Source organism: Strix uralensis, chromosome 16, assembly GCF_047716275.1.
Source record: "Strix uralensis isolate ZFMK-TIS-50842 chromosome 16, bStrUra1, whole genome shotgun sequence".
NCBI classification, from domain to species: domain Eukaryota; kingdom Metazoa; phylum Chordata; class Aves; order Strigiformes; family Strigidae; genus Strix; species Strix uralensis.
The window spans coordinates 18,868,842-18,889,448 of NC_133987.1; the positions used below are offsets into that span (position 1 = coordinate 18,868,842).

At 40.5% G+C, this 20,607-nt stretch overlaps 1 protein-coding gene across 18 annotated transcripts in view; it reads right to left on the reverse strand.

The window, feature by feature from the left end:
• Positions 1–14,779, reverse strand: part of RBFOX1 (RNA binding fox-1 homolog 1) — a 919,785-nt gene extending 905,006 nt beyond the window's left edge. For 3 of the 18 annotated variants that reach the window (XM_074885630.1, XM_074885635.1, XM_074885632.1), the window contains exon 1: positions 14,386–14,774. In XM_074885630.1, coding sequence (XP_074741731.1) covers positions 14,386–14,388 — 3 coding nt within the window. In that variant the 5' untranslated portion in view covers positions 14,389–14,774. Of the gene's footprint in view, positions 1–14,385 lie in introns of all 18 variants that reach the window. The other 15 variants (XM_074885631.1, XM_074885639.1, XM_074885618.1 and 12 more) reach the window with 9 other exon arrangements.
• Positions 14,780–20,607: the final 5,828 nt, after the last annotated feature.

Genomic DNA, 20,607 nt, shown 5'->3' on the forward strand with positions numbered 1-20,607 from the left:
TAAGTATCTTTCTTATCTGTTTTGCCTCCCTCAATTCTCATTTGCATGATATGAAAATCACGCACAGTCTGAGATGAGAAGCAAGGAATAAGTCACAATAAATAGGTCTTGCATGTAAAACAAACTCTTTAAGATGACAGAGCTTGAAAAGAGAGTTAAAGAAAGAAAATGTAAAATAAATTTCTGCTTGGAAATGTAATTAAAAAGCCTGAAGTGACAGCTAGAGTATTTTATGACTGTGAATTTACAAAAAAAAGAACACCCCAGGCCAAAGTCTTTATTAGGTCCTTAACAGAAGCTTAAGTAAATGACCTTTTGCCTTTAGATGGGATTCTTAACACTTCTTTCAGTCCCTAACACATTGAGGCACCAAGTGCTTCAGGTAACCTAAACTGAAAATCATGGGGTTTACCCTTCTGGTGTTGGTGATGCTTGGCTAAAATGGACAATGGTCAAAATTATCACATTGAGACTGAAGTATTTAAATTTTATGCTAGGAGAAACAGATATCTTCTTTCAGGTGTGGAATAGTCCTCCTTAAAGAGACAATACTGACAAAAACAGGAAGAAAAACAAAACCAAAAACTTCAGTGGGAGTTTTAAGATCATCTCTGTGCTACCAGTGTGACACAATCTCAGGCGAGGATTCAGTCTGGATTACCTGTCAGTAGGCTGCAAACTTCCCTTACATGGGCTACAGGTTCCATCTGTTCATCCACACCTTATAAAAGCACCATCTGCCTACCACCCTAAAAGTGCAACCTGGCAGCTTTCCATGATGTTTAAGTCACCATTTCAAAAACTGAGGTCAGCTTAATATGGCGACTACTCCAGACTACGAATTTTATATCCTTTCCCGCTATATGGCATCATTTTGCACTTTCAGAGAAGGGAGAGGCTTCTCCACAATGTCACAACAGTATTGATTTTTGAAATATGAGGGAAACAAGAAACAGCTCATCTGGTTTTGATTACCAAGTATAAACAATGGCAAAATAATTTCCAAATTGGAGAGAGAGATTTGCTTAAACATCAGAGTTCATACACACCCACTAGCTATGCAAATGGAAAGAAGCACACCAGCATTTTCAAAATGCCTCAGGATACGTGAAGGAAATCTCTACAAAAAGAGTTCTACGGGGGAAAAGAAAAAGTTCACTTAGAAACTAAGTTGCTATATTATTAATAATACATCCCCATTTAGCAAGCACTTTAAACTAGGTTCTTCAAGCAGATTGATGAGTAGTTATGTACAGTGAAAACTAGTGTGTACATGGATGTTGTACCAGTCCAGGTCTAGAAAACAGGAAAAACCTCTTTTCAGTAAAATATTTGAATTAAACAGACCTGCATTAAGATAGTGTTACAACACTTATTACTTCCTCCCATATTATTTAATTCATGGAAAATTATTGTTTAAAAACAAAAGGGCCATATGACAAGAGCACACTGACATCTGCTGGCATTCTATAAATGCATTTCTCTAAAGATTATGATTATACTGCCCTCGACATTTTTTTCTTATCTAACAGGACTGTATAACAAATCAACATTGTCCATATCTAAATAAAACAAATGAAAATAGTATTCTATACTTCCAAACATTACAGTGTGTGAGACGTTCTGTAGCTAAACAGTCTACACAAACATACTTCTCTTCCATATTTGATTTCTAAACTATTGCAGGAAATTATTTTCACCTAATTTAAGGGCTGACAATTTACATTCAAATAATTATTTCCCTAATTTCTTTGCCAACAAAAGACTAGTATTTCCAATTTACTATCCAAAGATGTAACTATACCTGTCACTCAGACAAAGCTCAGAATGGTACGTATTGTTTCACAGTAATGGTTAGCAAAGTAAAAGAACATTTTATTTGTATTAGCACCACAGCAAAAGGATACATGTAAAGATAACACACTAATCATCTAGCAAACCACATACTGAAAGTGGTACCTAAATACACTGGAGAAAATCCATTATCTCTTATCATTTAACACAATCAACACAGGTATTTTGATAACCAGCACATAGCCCAGAAGACTGACCAGCTTTCAGACCTACAGCATGCGAAAGTCAGCAGTTCTAGTTAATGCACGTAGTTGCTAAAGCAGCTCTAACTTGGCATCGTTGTGAATATAGAATATTCTGTAAATCTTCAGGCACTTCTAAATTTATTATCTGAAAAGCATGCAATATATTCATTTAATGCTTGCTGTTGGAATCATAGCTTAACATCTCCTCTCTCCTGTGTGCTATAACACAAGTTACGGTTGATAACTTAAACGCAAAATAGAAGGAATTCAAAATTATAGTTCATACTGTCAGCAACTCAGATGTGTTGCACACAGATACTGAGGCATAAATATAGTATTAGAAACAATGATACAAATCATTAAATATGAACAATTGCCAAGCTGTGCTTAGTGAAAATCATAAATACGTTCTTACTATTTTTGCATTTCCAAATCAATTGTCAGCTGCAACGTCAATTGCTTTTATCAGCTCATTAGCTAGATACCTATCATAGATGTGAAAGGATAAATGAAAACACCAAATTCACCTTTCTAATTCATTATTTGTGTGTATTTTTACTGTATGCCCTTGTGTATTTCACTGTATGCGCTCATCGGCATCTGTATTTCTTAGACTAGGCATACTAGAAGAAGTGACAGTAGTTTTTAAACATGAAAAAATACACAGCTCTCTTCCTTGCAAATGTTTAACTAAAAACCTTACAGCCCACTGGAAAACTAGATAAATGTGTGGTTCTGACAAGAAGGAGGAGAAGCAGTACCAGCTTGTCTGGCTCACAGTTGTATGTCTCAGCCATGAAGCAATGGTTCATGTAACCTTCCACTCAGAGGAAAAGGACAGTATACACCAACCTCTTCAGCAAAACAAACAATACGCAGCAATGTAAAATCAAGCACTCGCTGGTAGCTTCCCAACAGCTTCCAGGGAACAGAGCCGACTGCCCAACAACAGAGCTGCAAGCATTCATGCACCACTCAGCATCAGCACAACAACAAGTAACTCAAAAGCCGTTTCATAATCACCCAGCTACTCACATGCTCTGTAGCAGACAGCATCCAATTCACATGTTCAACTATCGGAAGAAACACACAGGTCATCTTGTGACATCAGTCATGCTTCTCTTGTTGCCAGCCTGTCCAACTTTCACAGGTGTGCACACTTCCAAGAGTCCTAAGATGAGGCATTTCTTACTCTTTCAGCATCATGCCAGGAAGGACCACCCATACTGAAGCTGCAACAGTACTGCGTTATAACAGTCATTTGGAATTCTCTTTCAATTTCCGCATTTGAGACAGTTTTATTAAATTATTTAAACTTCTTATATATTAAACATCAGCAGAGAAAATTCTTAAAAAGAAGAAAAGAAAGGGGAATGTTATTACCCTAAAATCCTCCTACTCTTTACAACGTGATTCCAGATTCTTAAAACCCACAGATGACAGCCAGCCTTTCAGCAGAGTGAGAGAAAAAGTTTGGAGATGACTGTTTTCCCCCAAACAACCCAGCACATGCTACCACCACTGTCATTGCACAAATATCAGGCCTGAGATATTAAATAAATAAATAAATAAATACAGACCAGCTTTCCTCTTAGCAATTCAGAGGATTGATGATCCTCAATGGTTCAAGCTCCACTATGAACTGCTCTGATGTGTACTGGCAAAACTAACGAGGGAGGTAACAAGAGGAGCCCAAATGACACAAGATTAAAGAGACACCAACAGTGTTCCTCTTCCCTGTTATGATCAATATTATTTTCAATTGATTTAAATGAGAAAGTCTGTAGCTCTTTAGACTTACTTTGGAGACCTTCAAAGGAGAAGAAACTTGAGACCAAACTATATGGCATTTTAAGTAGCAAAATAAACAGCAAATGCAGTGTGAGGTGCTAGTAAAATGTAACTCCACAAGTCATTTTTATGGCAATGTGGAGCTCACATTGGCTCAGGATGTGCTTCTTGAAATACAACAATACTAAGATCTACTAATGTGACAGGTGCGGTGCTTGATTTAAACACTTTTACAGGAATAAAGAAGCTGATTTACTGGCTAAAGTTTACCTCAGCGAAAAGAGCATTCATATATAGGAAAAGTGTGACTTTCACAGCAAAGTATAAGTGCTGAATACTTTGATTTTGGCAAACAAAAGTCAGGAATAAGTAGAAAGAAAGAGTTTATCAAGTAGCTCACTTGCTGTCGATTTCTACTTTCCTTGCATGTATTACTTTGTGAACAGCATGAGCATGTACCATGAAAAAGTTCACAACAAAACTATACCAAGGACTAAAGCAATCATCATTTCAATCTAATTTGTATTTTAATCAACTCTCAAGCAACTTGAAAAATACTCTCACCTGAGAAAACTTTATTAAATATATAAAGAAGTTTTTCCAAATTAGAAATTAGTGTCCAATCTTTCTGCCTGTCGTACAATCAGTGGCAACATATTTAAGGGCTTCAGCAGGGAAACAACTTTTACCATTGTAAAATTTGTTAGCCACTAGAATATACTTACCATAGAAATTTGGATTCACATTTTATTCTACTTTGTAACAGTGCAAATATGCAAAGAGAAAAAAAGTCTATGTTGCTTTTAACGTCACAGGAAAATTCCTAATTTTCCTTTACTTTGCCTGATTGCAGAACTTTAACATAGAGAAGCATTATATTGACCATTATATATATTTATTAAGAATTGCATGTTTTTAAGACATGTTTATAAAGCAACACTGATATTAAGAATTATTCATGCCCTATTATTGTTATTTTATTCAACAACACAAAAAAACCCCAAACACAACAATAAAAAAACCTACAACAAAGCCCCACCACATCAGAATGTCAGGCATACAGTGTCAATCAGCACAGCAGTTCACAGCATATGCACTGACAAGATCATCAGAATTTTAACTCTGTGGCCGCCACTGTAAAATAAATTTGCTATTCCAGCCCAGATAATAGTGCTGATTGGAACGAAGGCGCTGGTACCTGCATTACCATTAACTGTTGAGAGACTTGATTTTTACCTGTATTACTGGTACCTCTGCTAATTATAGAAAAAGCGGCTGAACAACAGCCAAGGAGACACGGGTGTTCTGCAACTTTCCTCCAAAAGCCAAATGATCTAGAATAAGCCTGAAATACAACCATGCAGACTCCCTACCACTGCTGCCCGCTGTTTGCCAGGCAGCATATTGAGAACTTCAGCTTCTGGCATCAGAAACACGAGACAGATATTTTGAGGAGGAGACACAAAACATTGGGTACCATATAGATCACACTGGTACTCTGTGTGTGCATGCTGGTGTGCACGTGTGCGACCATAGTAACATACGATGTTACTAACATATGCCAGTCACACTCATCAGTGATGCACTGATGTCCTTTCTAAAAGAAGCATTTTGCCATGTATGTCAAACTGCCAGTTCAGTGATCCTTCATCTTTTACTCCCCACTGTAAACGTACTGATAAAGATTACAAAATGCAAACCCAACTTTCTCTAAATCAGACAACTGGATATGGTGCATAATGCAATTATTTGCTGGTACAGGCCTCCCCCTGCAATTTCTGTCATAGGCAAACTGAAAAAAATAAGCTATGAAAAAGATCGTGAGCAAACCACGTTCAAAGCATGCTGAATCCTTGTGCTCGCAGACAATAGCTCTTTCACACCTCAGTGTTATTACAACGCCTCATGCAAACCCGCCTTTCCTACCTCTTCACTAAATAGCAGTTTTAGCAGAACTAGACAGCTGCAATACTAGCAAAAATAAAATTGTTAATTGCTACTTTTACCTCAGTGGTTCCAGAACCAACAGAGAAGAACAAATAGGAAAATCAGGACTGGCAACATGCCACACGTAGGAAACACACATGCTACAACGGCTACCACAAGATGTCTGCAAAAAAAATTTTGTTTCAATTTATTCTTTTCAAAGCGGAAATAATTCTACTAGATACAAAGGGAGACCATTACATATTGATAATGCAACACTAGTGCTGTTTTTTAGAAGGGGAAAACCCTTAAACTGAGCAGGAAAGTCTTCATTTCTCTTGATTGTAGTAAGCAAAACTGACACGCATCCACAGCAGTAGCGTAATTGAACTTAATAAGAGAGCTGTTAGCATAAGAATAGAACACCCAAAGTGCAAAAGCAAAGACTATCTGATTTTTAAAGAAACTGGAACAATACTACGGGCTCCTGTAACAAAATAAGATGGACACTTCTTAGAGATTTTTATGACTCACATCTAATTATTTAACTATTTGTTTTTATTTTATGCTTTTATTATCTTGTCCTTTATCATCTGTTGTTGCTAAGTTACATGCTTTATATAAAATTTATATGGAAATAGTATCTTCCTGAATTTGATCACTTCAATCACTTGTGTTTTAAAATTGTTTTAAATTACTTCTTCTCATTGAAGATGGGGTTTTTACCTAGTACTCAGAGATGGTATCATGACCTCATTATCCGTTTCAGCCGTCTCCAAGAGACCCCTCAATCCTGCAAATCTCTTTATATCACAGTACCAGAAGTTTATTATGATACATCACAGCAAAAAAAGCACCTTCGTATTTAGAATATAAGAAAATATTTAGGTTCCTACATAGACAAGTTTGTACATAACGAGATTTCAAGCAACACTCAAGTCCTTTTTGAAATCCACTCAGGTTCTAACAAACATACATATCTTAAGAAAGGTGGTTCTCTGGCTACAATGAAACAGAAGTTTGAGTAGATTCAAAGGCAAAAATACAGCCACAAGGACTGAAAACCGTGGAAATAGGAAAACTTCAGGCTAACTACATTAAAAGGAAAACAAGAAGTGTTATCATCAAAGCTGATTACGTACTTTGCTGCAGCAAAATGGCAACTGCTGAAAACAAAACTATGCTCAAAATGATTAAAGAGGCCAAACTACTTGACTGCATCATTCTGCCCATTTGAACCAGTATGTCCCAAGAAGTACTGATTAATCAGGTGGTTTATTGGATATGACAGTTCCCAGGGTGAGGATGAAAGATCATATCAGCACCAAAGCCAACCAATCTGAAGGCATCTGACAGTGGGAGGAGTAAAAGATGGCTTCAGTATCAAAGAAGCTGCGCAGAAGGCTCGGTGTGTGCATCGCACGCCTGAGCACTCTGTGCGTTAGGCTGTGAAGCAAGCCCCTAACCTGCTCCATCTGACAACCGGCCTTCATGGTCGATTTTTATCACAGTAGCATAAGGTCCTTAATAATCAGTTACAGCCAGAGATCCAGTGCTGAATCAAAATGAAAGCAACACTGTAAAATAGAAACAACAAAACAAAGACGTAAATCAAAAACTCATGGGTCAGTATCAGGGATTGGAAAACAATAATGATGAAATAATCTGGTTTTAATTGAGGACATTCACAATGAAGCAAGTGTGCAAAACATGCAATATGGACAATTTTGGTATTTGGCAAGAGTTCAATACTTGTAATGACCAGGGGAAACCCAACCGGTCTCCTGTGGAGGCAGCTGCAGACGAACATATTATCACGATGGCAACGGAGAAGAGGTCATCATAAAGTGAAGGAGCCGTTTGGAAAGTGTCCTAAATTAAGGAGTGAGAAAAGGGGTCTAATATCACAGAAAGATCAGGAGGATATCTCGATCCATTAATCTTCCTGCTGGGTCACTCTATGTGGCTCAATTCAAACTGCAGTCTGGGACTTCCTTAGCATTTATATTGTCACAGTCTTAAAATGGATATCACCATGTGGTAGATGACATTTTAGGTAGCTCATCTTTGATGTTGGAGGAAAGGACATTTAAGCAACTACTCACATACACAGTGAACTGCCTGCAGCAGAGTGAGATTTTTTTTTTTTTTTTAAATCCTAGAGCTTCACTGTAGAGTTTCATTGTAACAGAAGATAATATTTCATCAAACTATTTCCTGTGACACTGATCAGAGACGACCACCCAGTAGCATGGCTTGACAGTGATGCTTCATGATCTTTTCCCAACACAGAAGCAAGACTGTAAACTCTGTGATCAAGGACTGCATAGACTATGTTGCATCCCAAGGCAAAGTGGTACAAAATCACACAAATATGAAGATGGAAGTTTATCCTAAAACCAGTGGTTAGTATTCTACATTTTCATATAGGGACTGTTTACAGGATCTTCATTTACTACCAAATTCATCTTCTCAACAAAATATCTGTATAATATTGGATAATCCTTAATTTACAAAAATTTGTTAGTTGTGAAAAAAGTGGGGGTTTTGCAAGGGCAGACAAAGGTATCAATACGGGCTCTGACAAAGACTATCAAGCTTTTTCCTCTGTTATTCGACGTTGTCTAATTTCTCTCTCCCCAAACTATAAAATGTCAATCCTCTACAACATATGGTGGAAAAAAAAAATCAAAGACCAATTTAACAAAACAACAAATTTAAAAGCTAAAAGCAGAAACTCAGGAACTGGCTATCCAGAGGATAGTTTTGGCCTGTTCATCAGCCAAACTACTTTTGTGAAAGACAACTATTTCTATGTAATGGACAGACACATAAAAGATATGTTTTTTCAAGACAACAAGACAATTACACAACATTTTATTTTGAAATCCAGGGCTCTGGATATGTTTGAGATTCTCAAAGGCTTAACACTCATTTAGCTACTGAAATAAGAAACTCCACAACAGATTGTCAGTTTTTATAAGACAAGAGTGTTACATATGCAACTTTTTTTCTGCTTGTGTTTTCTCATGTGTAAGCTACAGATATTTAAAAGATAAAAAAGCCATAACACACCCAAAAGAAAGAATATAGAGCAACCTAGGTTCAAGGAAACCAACTGCAACTGCGCTGGGCTTTCCCACCAGGGCAGTACATATACACTTACTAGTTTTATCTCATGTGATGATGGTGTTGATTTCAACAAAGCAGAACTTCTATCCTGTTATTTTAAACACAACTGTCCAATATGACTGCATTTTCTTCCACCTGTATGCAAGCGTTCATCCACCTTCTCTACAACTGCTTTAACTATCAGAATACTTTGATCTGAAATAGTAGCACTTTCTCATTTAAACCTTCTCCCAAATTTCCTACCCACATTTTCACATACTCACACCTTGAAAACAATACGCACTTAAGAGTTGAAATTTTCTACGTCAAATTTGAGTTTCCTGAATGTCTCGGGGAAAAAAATATGTGTTTTCAGCTTTTTATTGTTCTGATCACACAATATTTGCTCACATCTAATACAGAGCCTGAACTCAAAGACAATAAAATCCCTAGAAAACCTCTGGAACCAGCAACCAGAGGAGCAAGATCCTATGAGTGTCCTCATCAAGAAAAGTATGTCAGCATGTATTCACACTTTATTAGATTCTAAAAAATACAATGGAAAAGTGATTAATAAATTTCCAAAAGTAAAGGAAAAGTTTGAATCACAACTAGCACTGTGACAGACTCAAGGTCAATGAGCTACAAAACAGCAGAAAGCTGAGATTCACTAACTCCTGCTCTCGCTACCATTTGTTTAGCAATGAGAAGGTTAAAAAACAGCAATGGCTTGAAACACGTTCTAGACTGTTTCCTTGTAATTCCTTTTTTTGGAATCATAACCTCTTCCTTCCGTACCCTAAACTGTCTTGGTCAGGGGTTGTATGCTGGAGGATTGAAACCAAGTGTGTTGCAAACTGAGAAAATCTGTATATTTTTACAGTGTTTGTAATGCTGGTCACAAACAGCTGCATCTGGCCCTACAGTCGTCATGTTGCCATTTATCTTAAAAGTGATTTAGTTCTGCATGTTTGCCCTTTAACACAATACAAGACTTTCAGCTCAACCTGCTGTAACAATATTCCCTTACGCCTTTCCATCTGAAGCAGAGAGGCAATTATTTTAATGGATATGAGTTTGCTCGATCATTTTTACAAAATCTCCCGGATTGACTGCAGCCAGTCTCCCACTGACAGACACTCCCAGTTTGTGGCATAGTGTTTCCCAGTCCAGGCAGTTATCTTAATTTTAGGGCGCTGAATTGCATAGGCAGGTACTAAGGCATCTGTCAATCTAGAGCTGTACATTTACCTTGTTCCTTTCAGGGTATTAGCTGCAATAACATCTTGCTGTTTGGAAACACAGGATTTTAGAACTGCATCCAAAGTTGCAAAACGTTTGGGCTTTTTTAACTGGCTTTGAGAAAACTGTTACAGAGCTTTAGATGTGTGCACATGCCTTATGTTAGAGATACTTCAAACTACTTTTAAATTTCTGAAAGATACACACTTGCAAAATACCTAACAGTTTCCTTCCCCTTGAAAAAAGCCAAATAATTAATAGCTCATACCACACCTCAGAAACTCTCTTGAATTTCAGAACATTCATTAAAAACTCCTCTTGTAAATATTTTTACTTCTCGGTGGGTTCTCTACAAAGTACAAAATCTGGAGCAGAAGAGTAGAGGCATTAAACTACATGTACACGGCAAAAAATAGTATTTCAAAGTACGAAAAGCATATTTTTGGCATTCGATGTTGCTTAGTACCTAATTGTAATCCATACTGTGAATCAAACACGACCGCTTCTTTGTGCTTCTCAGAATGTTACCCATGTTTCACTACTGCTGTTATATACCACTGTAAATCTCAGCATCCCAAAAGTGTTCTCCTGTGTCAGGTAAGATTTCCTTTCAGTTTACATTCATTTTTCAGTGCATCAACTTAAAGGACACAGAAAAAAATAACTTCAAAAAATTAACTTACTTGGAGTAAGTTGTAATTTCTGGCATATTAAATTTTAGCAAAATAATACAGTTTAGAAGGGAAACTGTAATAAATACTGATAGAGAACTTCATAAACAGTTCCCTGTTTAATTGTAAAAGCTTACATTCAGAATAGGGGATAAAAAAACAATATCTACTAGTAATATATTCAAGAATATACAACATAAAGTTTCAGAGATAGCATACTTTCAAGAAGGAGGACATCTGCACTGCAAAATAATTGTGGGCAGTGGAGAATTCAATTATTTAATTAAAATAATTAAACTACCCATTAAAAAGTGCAACTAAGCAAAGAATTAAAAACAAAGAGCAACAATAAAAAATAAGACTTTGCATTAATGACTTGGGAAAAGATCCTCAGAGATAGGAGCTTTCTGCTCTCAGGAAATACTACAGCTCAAATCCTGCACCATCAAGTCAACAGAAGTTCTGCCACAGATGTAAATCATTTCACAATCGAGACCAGAAACAGTCAGGCAGCCTAACACTCTGTTTTCTACTCTTTTAAGCCCTGTCCATTCACTTGTTTCCTAACTGTTCAGTTTCATTTACATGCTGCATGAGACAACAGCATCGCCAGTCTCCCACATGAAATGGGAAGGAGTCAAGATCCAAGGAATCAGTAGAGAGAGTTCCAACAGAGACACAAAATAAACACAGTTAAAAGGAAAATATTTTTCAGGTACTATATTTCTCTCAAGCCGTAGTATTATACATCAATCTTAATTATGGAAGGTTCATCTATTTCAGGCTAATACACCTTTCAGACAACTGTATGCTTTACATACCCATGCCTTCCACAACTGTAAATAACATTTCTTCTTGTGGCCAGCACTAGGAGTTCTGTCTTTACAATATATAATGCTTATGATGAGATTTTAAAAAAACAGATAATGCCATTTCAAAGGTACAGCACAATAAACTAGCAACGGTGAGTTATTTAACTCAGCCATTGGTCTCTTCAGTCGTGTATTTCCAACTTCCCCCAGTGCAAGTGAGTAGTGAACAGCTCTTTTGGTCTTAAACAAAGCTTACCTGTCTGCACGAAGTGAAACCAAGGATACGATTTCCATTAAATCCCTCCTAAAAACTAGGCAAAAACCTGGTAAAGCCAGCACATATGTAGGGCTGGCAGAGAAGCAGTAGATAAAAAATACTGAAAGAGAGACCGACTGGGCATACCAGAGGAAGAGACATTTTGGAGAGAACAAGGTAAGATTCTTCAGAAAATAATTAAGTAAGAGCATATACTAAGAAGAAAAAAGATGAAGCAAAAAATAGCAAAATCGGAAAGAAAAGTAAGAGGAGAAGGGGAATAGAAAAAGTACACAAACATCCATCAGAGATGACACAGGTATGAGCTGATCCTGCCCGGGGCAGAAAGACTGACTACATCAGTGGCCGAGTCCCCTTTGGCCTCACTATTCCATGTTTAACTTCAAAGGGGCTTTCTGCAGGACTGCAGCCTGGGAAGGAAGGAGAAACTTCAAAACCCACCACTGCTGGCAGCCACGGCCTGAGGACATAACATCCTCCCGCCTTTGCAGCAAGTCAGCAGGGCATGTTAGTAAGGGATTACATATGCATAGAGTGTGTAGGCATCACTATATAATAATTCACAATGCTGGGAATTGGACCTTGTAATCCTACGTGTACTCATATTCTATACTGGAAATGTATCATATTATGCATCCAAGAATTAACAGTCTCTTCCTCGACATTTGACTCCTGCCAGTATTTCTGTTATTTAAGGATACCCTTTCATGAAAACCAGAAAAGCATCCTCATCACGTCAAGGACACCAAGCACTTCAATTACAAGAACTATAAAAATCATCAGCGTACTGTGAATTTTATTCATTACGTTTGTCAGCTATATTACTGATACTCAGTTAAGTACTAATAGAAAAAAGAAATACAGTCTTGACACTATAAACACAGACTTCGTTTCAGGAAATGTCAAATCCTGTCTAATGTATTTACCAGAAGAATAAATTGTAAATGAAACTTGGGCAGCCAAGCCTTTAAAGCCTACATAGGGTACGTAGTAGATCTGCACTGTAATCAGAAATGCTACGTAGTTTCCCAAAAACTCAGTAACTCCAAATCATTCAAGTAAAAGAAACTAAAAATAAATAAGTACCATAGTCGGAGTTACTCTAAATCACTACTATAATCCTGGTAACTAGAACATGTGACACCAAATACCTTCCTAAAAACTAAATGCTTAAGATACACACTGAAAATTCACACACATGCGGCCCCCTGTCACTCTTCCCAACATATATTTTCTCAAGCAGCTGTGACTATTTGGTCTCTAAAAAGTAATTATTTGATTATGAGGACTAACTCCATTTTAGACTGTAATACATCCACAACCATCAATCTCTACCCCAGAGCAACCAAATCTTGCTTGTACTTTTATAGCCCGTAAGTACAATAGTCTTCACGTTTCTAAATGACAAATGGAACATACGGCATCTTTCCTTTAAGTATCATCAGGTCTAGAGTGAGAAGTGAAGCAAAGGACTTGACATTGCTGGGACACCATCTTCAGCGTCTGTTGTATTTTATGATCCAATTCGTCTTGAATAAGCTGAATTTTATTTGAAGTGAAAAAACAGTCATCACTGAACTACCGAAGAATCTAACATACCACGCCACATTTGCAATTCAGAGAGGAGATAAACAAAAGCTGCAGATTTGGACAAGAGCTTTCACACTTCGCTGATGTGAATCACTCCAGAGTCAAACTTCAGACCACATTGGTTTCACCATCTGCGTGAACCACGCTAAGTTGGCAGCACAATGTCCAACAGCCACATGACAGACTTGGGAGTCGCAGGATGCGTGTGGCTCTCAGGCTGCAAACCCCTGCTGAAGAGCGGCACCTCTGCCCGGACCGCCTATACATTCTCAACGTATATAGTGCTGCCTCACCTGTAGTGAACGCCTATACAGGCAACGCTGATACTTTTCTCCCTGACAGAAGCGTACAGGAGAAAATGATAGGATGAATCGCCTCTAAAACGAGTAAATATTGATGACTTACAGGCAAGTAGTTCCCCAGCCCTCTTCTAATCAGTAACTCATCTGAAACCCGACTGGCCATTTTCCTCGTTCTTCCCCATTCTCTGGGAGTCCCCCCCCGTCCCCGTGCCAGCGTTGGCCCCACAGCACCGTCCGCGTTGTTCCGCGAGGGAAGCGAGGCCGGAGCGGTGCCGGCCCCCCGCGGGGCGCACCCGGGGCCCCGCAGCGCGGAGACGGGCGCTCCGGCACCCTGAGCCCGCGCCGCGCCTCCGCAACCCGGCTCCCACCGCAGCCCCTGGTCCCCGACAGCCCCCGCCCCGCCTCCCCGCGGTCGCTCCGACCCGCCGCGGAAACTTTCCGGCCGTGGCGACCGGCGGCGGCGGCGGGCTCGCCTCCTTCCCGGGGGGAGGCCGGCTGGGGCGGAGCGGGACCGGCAGCGGGACCGGGCTCCCCCCGCCGCCGCGCACCTGCCGGGACGCCCCGCGCCGAGCGGCCCCGCTGCCCCCAACCCCCCCCCCCCCCGAGGCCGCGGCCGAAACTCACCATAAAGAGGCGAGCGGAGGCAAAGGGTGGCGGCACCTCTCCCGTCCGGAGCGAGCGGCCCCGCCGGGCAAGTCGCAGCGGGACGCGGCTCCCCGCCGCCGCCCCTTCCCCGCGGGCAGCGCCGCCGCCCTCACCGCCGCATGCCGCGCCCCCCGCCGCCGCCCGGCTCCCCCAGGGCTCGCCGCGATCCGGCAGCGGGGCGCCCGGCCCTCCCGCGACCTCCGCGGGCAGCGGCGAGACCCCGGGGGCCGCCTCCGCCGCGGCGGGGAAGGATGGGGCGGGGGGGGGTGGATGGAGGTGGGCAAGCGCGCGGCTGCCCGCTCCGCTCCGCGCCCGCTCAGCCGCGGCCGGCGGGAGCCCCGCACCGGCCGGACAGGGACCTTCCCGGGGGCGGAGGCGCTGCCGCTCGCCAGCCGGCGGAGAAAGTGGCTCCGGAGCGGGCGGAGGTGACCTTCAAGCCCGGCGGGGCGGGCGCGGGGGGGAGCGGCGGGGGGGGCCGTTGCGCGGCGGGAGGCGGCGGCAGCGCCCGCACTCACCCGCGCGGGAGCGGCGGCGGAGGCGGGCGGCGAAATGCGGCGGAGCGGCGGCGGCGGCGCGGAGCCCCCGGCGGCGCCGGGCGGGGGAGCGGGTCTCCCCGCGGCGGCAGGCACGGCCGCGCCCGGGACTGGCGGCCGCGCGGCGGCGCCCGGGCACCCCGCGGAGCCCCGGAGGCGCGGCCCCCCCCCCGCCCCGCAGGCAGCCGGGGGCGGCGGGCAGGGCCGGCGGCCGGGCGCTCCCCCGAGGCGGAACCTCCCCGACTGACCGGCGGCGCGGTCACAACTTTTTGTCCTCGGCGGAGCGGCGGCCCCCGGGGTTGTCCCGGGGAGGGGTGCGCGGCCCCGGCAGGACGGGCGGGGGCTGCCGCTCCTGGGTGCGGAGGAGAACAAATAAGCGAAGACACACACAGACACAGAGCGGCACGCGGGGAATCGCTGCTCAGGAGGGTGCCCTTGGCGGTACTGGGACATCCCTGCCCGCTTCCTCCCCTTCCTCTTGCCAAAGGAAACCAAGTCTCACAAGAACTCTGATGCTCGGCTAATGAGACGAGCACCGCGGCATCCCTAACCGCATGAATTACTGTTAAACCAGGCTGACAGCAGCTATTTACAAGAAAGTTTGAAAAAAAAAAAAAAAACAAACATCAAGACCTGTCAGAACACTGCCTTGTCCTTTTCAATACATTAGGTATTAATTCTGTAATGATCAAACATTTTTGTGCTGCTCAACCTTCAGTTACAATAAATTAATGCCACTGAGATTTAATTCAACATGTAAAGTTTTATCAATCACATATGAGTAGTCAGAGGATGAGACAGCTGTGCTACCCCCTAGGGTTCAGGAGCAGGGAGTTGGTTTAAGTGTATAGATAGAAAATTAAAACCAGTAATAACACAGGTGATAACGAGGAAGCAAGCTTTAAATACGTGTATGATTCCTTTTAAAAAACTTTACAAGAATAATCTCCCTATGAATTCTTTCATCTGTGCAGAACATAAATACAGCCACAGTCCTCTCAAGTTCAACTGTAGTTTGCACCCATTTCACTTACAGAAGCATCTCAAAAGCACGTACCTATACCCCAATGCCTCTACTTACGGCTTTGGGGCTTGGCTTATTTCTTTTGCTATTTCAAGGCCCGAGGCATGATCCTGGATCTCCTAAATACATAACTCACAAACGTACTGCTCATGAATGTACCTTCACCAAGTCGTACCAGTTTATGGAGCTGGGTCATTTCAAACAGTAAGATCGTAATTTATTCTTTCTCATCAAACATAAAGCAGTGTTAAACTAATGGCTGGAAACCTTTAGCTCCACCTTGTTTAAATCTCTCAGAGTACTAAGAGGTATACAGCTAGTCAAACATTCATTTTCAGGATCGAAATTTAAATTATGTAGTTGCTACAACAGATTCTCTCAAAATACATCCCATTCTGTAGGCTGATCTCTCTTCAGTTCTCAAAGATCCCCAGATGGATCTTTTAAATCCATCCTCTGGGTTTCCTTCATATCTTATTTCAGCCTTCCAATCCACTCTAAAATCAACACAAAGGCGGCTCCAAGAGGCTTTTGTGTCCAACAAATGTAAGTTGGAGGTCAACACATTATGCTAATGTTCTTCACTACAAAACCATTTTACAGTGGGTCACTTTGGTTATTTGCAGTAGAAGACATCTAAACCCGTATTTACTAATCTGACTGTGAGAAGGTGATACTAGTACAAGCTTAGTGAGTATAAATTAAACACAATGCTGGCAAAATTTCTTGAGCTCTTCCTTAATTTGTATACTTAGGCCCCCTTATAAGAAAACAATTTTCAGCATTCTCATTAAATATTACTGACTACCTTCATAGGTTTGTCACACAGCCAAATACCTCCAATTTCATCAGCGCTTTCATTAAGACTGAACTGATAAAAAAAAACCCTGAGAGACAAACTTCCATGTAAAAAATTTCTGCCCTTTGCTGATATACACTCATGCAATATGAGGCAAACTTGCTTCCTTATGAAATTTTTGCCATTAAGTTCCTCAGGGTAAATCCCAGCTCACACAGAGCTTACTGGTGATTGATTCAGAGTGATACTAGGTTCTCTTGCCCATACACTCAAAGACCACAGGACCATGCAGCCCTAGGTTTATGAAACAGAGCAAGAAAGGAAGGGTCTTACCAGATGAAGCAGCCTGGAATGCCTTTCTCTTCCCCATATATGTGATTTTCAGGGTGGTACCAAGGATCAGACTTGCGAAGATTTTTATGTATCTCAATTTCTTTCAAAATCTGACCTGTAGTCTTTCAATACCCACTCATCTATCTGTACAACGCTGGCAGTACTTCTCTAGCCAGCCAGCAGTCTCAAGAATGAAGAATTTAAAACTATTTTAAGGTGCTAAAGTAATAAACAGGTGAAGCTCATGCAAATGTGTGAGCTATGCCAAAATACTTCAATTAAAAAAAACCACAGAAATCTCACAAACTGGAATTAATGAAAAGTTATCTTTAAGCATTTGAGCATTCCTGTTGAGTAGTGAATACTCACTGGAGTAGTAAGGACTACCCACAGGATTAAAGCTAAATCATGCCCAGGTGATCATTAGTTTCATCTGTCCTTGATTACAGAAACAGGTGTACTATTACATAGCACATACAATAGTAACAGGTGTTATTATTACATTTAGGTGTCAGGTTTCAGTCCCAAAGAATAAAACTAACTATATTGTCACATAGATTTCACATCTACTTAATTAGAAATTTATAGTTATTTAGCAGAATCTTTAAGTAGAAAGATAATACTTCTATTTTTAATTCCCTAATAGCAGTATCTTCATGTGCTTATATCTAAATATCTATAAATTAGAGAGTTTCCAATTTATTTGTCTGTGATAAAATGTTAATCTGTTTCGTTTCTCCAGGGAGTTGTTATTCTGAAATACCATTTTTCTCTCTCCTGACTTTCACTTATAGCATATGTAAAATGTTTCCTGAAGAAGCATCTCAAACAACTGCGTGCCCAACCCATCAGCATCTACTGATTTTTATCTCTGTGCTTTATCTCCAAGTTATTTTGAGAGCGTCTTGGGATTGAAGACTGTTCAGATAGGGCTGATAGCTTATTGCTTTATATGTGGAAAAAAGGTCAAGCTAGTTTAACTGACCTTTCCTGTAGGAAAATTACAGGGTAACAAAAAGACAACATACAAACCTATGTGGAGGGATTTGTTCACAGATTAAACATTATCAGGTTCTGTGCTTCCCTTCCTATTTTCATTTCCATTTATATTTAGGCAGGCCTACGGAACTATTGAAAAGAATTGTTAAAAGCAATGATGTAAGCATTTTTGTCTTTAAGCTTGGGACATTTGCAAGGGAGGAGGCATGCCCTACAACTTAAAGAACCAGAGCAGGACTCTGGGAAATTTTAATCCCGTTCCATCTCCATCTGACCCCTGAGGATGCCACTGCCACAAACCACAAGCCACAAAGCCACTTCCCCTTTCTCTTCAGCTCTCAAATGGTTTTCTGCCCTGTAAAATGAGAACAATGATCCTGACTTTCTTTGTAAGAGAGCTACTAGACTATTTAGCTGTAAACACAGAGCCAGGCTACTGAGGAATTCTCTGCTGGCCTGTATGGACCGTGCTGCTATTGGTCCAGGGAGTAACCTCTGCAGTAGTAAATACTGCAGACGCTGCAGAAAGGCTTTGTAGTTCTTGTCATAAATATGGGAATCTTGACAGTCTAGAGGGCATACTCACCTTCTCAATACTTAGGGAATAATTCCTGGGGAAAGTATCTGAACTGAAGAGTCTGGTTAAGCAATTTTAGAAGATATTCAGGGTATATTTGGTGCTGTGGTACGCTGCCTTTAATTCTTGCATTGCCATAGCAGGATTCAGAGTGAACAGAGGAATGACAGTTTTTTATGGTTTCTTCAAGGATTATGTCATAATTGATAAACTTTTTAATATAGAATCATTTGTACAGGTTTGGAAGTACTTTTTTCATACTTGCAGATTATGCAGTTTACTCCTTCTAGAGCTGTCTGAACAAATTGGCATCGACAACGTCTTCAGAATGTGCCAACATTTTCATCACCACCTCTAACTTTTCACCCTACCTCTGGGGAGCTAACTGACACCTGCATTTACATATATGCAATACTTAAAATTCTTATTTGAAGTATTGTCTGAAATACTCATGCCCAAAGGCAGAATTCAAAAAAATCTTTCGTGAAAACTACTTGATTGTCAATGCTCCAAAATACGAGTTTCTAGCTCGCCTAGCTCATGAATTACTGGATTTTAAAACTGTCACCTGCCCCTCAGCCTAACAGCATGGTTTTGCCATTACTCCAGAAATGCAGATAGCAAATCCTGGAGTGTGGACTAATGTAATTGACAACCAACTTGCCTAACATCACACTTGATTCTTATGTATGGCAGCAGAGAAAGGATTTAAAACCATTTTATCAACAACAAATGCAGAGAAGCTATTGTTTAGCTGAGAGAAAGAATTTCCCTGAAAATAATGAAATATTTTCCAAAACATTTAGCTGTGAACACATATTGCTTTAAATAATCAAGCTGAAAAACCGCCCGTTATAAATAAGAAATAACGGAGGAAAAAAAAAATCTCGCTTTTAAGGGTAGAGAGGCCCAGAAAATCCAAGAACTGCAAAAGTCAGATCTGCCACAATCTCTGACTACACGTCTTTGGGAATTAAACTACAGTTATAGAAATAGGTAATTTCTTTCTAGTATTTTTATCACTAATATATTCACATCTCTGCTCTCATATGTGGAATATATATTAGATTCATAAAAATGAATTGAAATTTACTATTTCCTGGATTATCTTATTCCAGTTAAATCCTTGATTCATAAGGCAATTTCTGAAGATAAATAGAAGTTCATGAATTGTTCATAAACTACAAAAATTCAGAAGTTAGAGATGAAAAATGTAAGACACATAGCCCTACATCCATAGGCCACAAATTCAAGTCCAGGTCTGAGATCAGCAGCGACCAAGATCCATTTTTATTTTATCACTTGAAGGCTTTCTGGTAGCATTTGAGAACTCAGACCCTCAGTTCCATCTTTATGGGGTAAGTGACCACATCAGTAACTCACTGGAACTCTGGAACTTGTCAGAAACAAAAAGCTGTGAAATGTAAAGTCTCCTTGATCCATCCAACTGTATAAACAGCACATATGAGCTAATTTTCTAACCTTTCACTAAGGTTTATGTGAAACTAGACACATAGGAGTTCTTGAACATTTTTAATAAAATAAAGCTCCTCAAATATAAATCATTTCTAATAATCTACTCCTCTGAAAATACCACCTTTGAAGTTTTTCTGTTCTTTATTGGAAAATTATTAGGAAATCCTTCTCACCAGGGACCTTTGGCTACACAATTTAAAAAAAAAAAAGCTTCTCCTTAACTGAATAATTTCTACCTTCTGTTGTTAAATGGGAGTACTTCAGAGTCAGACTTACTTAAAAGAAAGCATAGAGAGAGGCAGGGGGATATGCCACTATTTATTTTAGGTTTTTCATGTTTCTTGTATTATGGGTTAGATTAATGGGATTTTTAATGGAATGTGATAATGTGTGGAACCTTAAACATTTTTTAATACACATGAGAAAGAGTCTGATCCCCACCTTTTTCTTGGCAGATAGT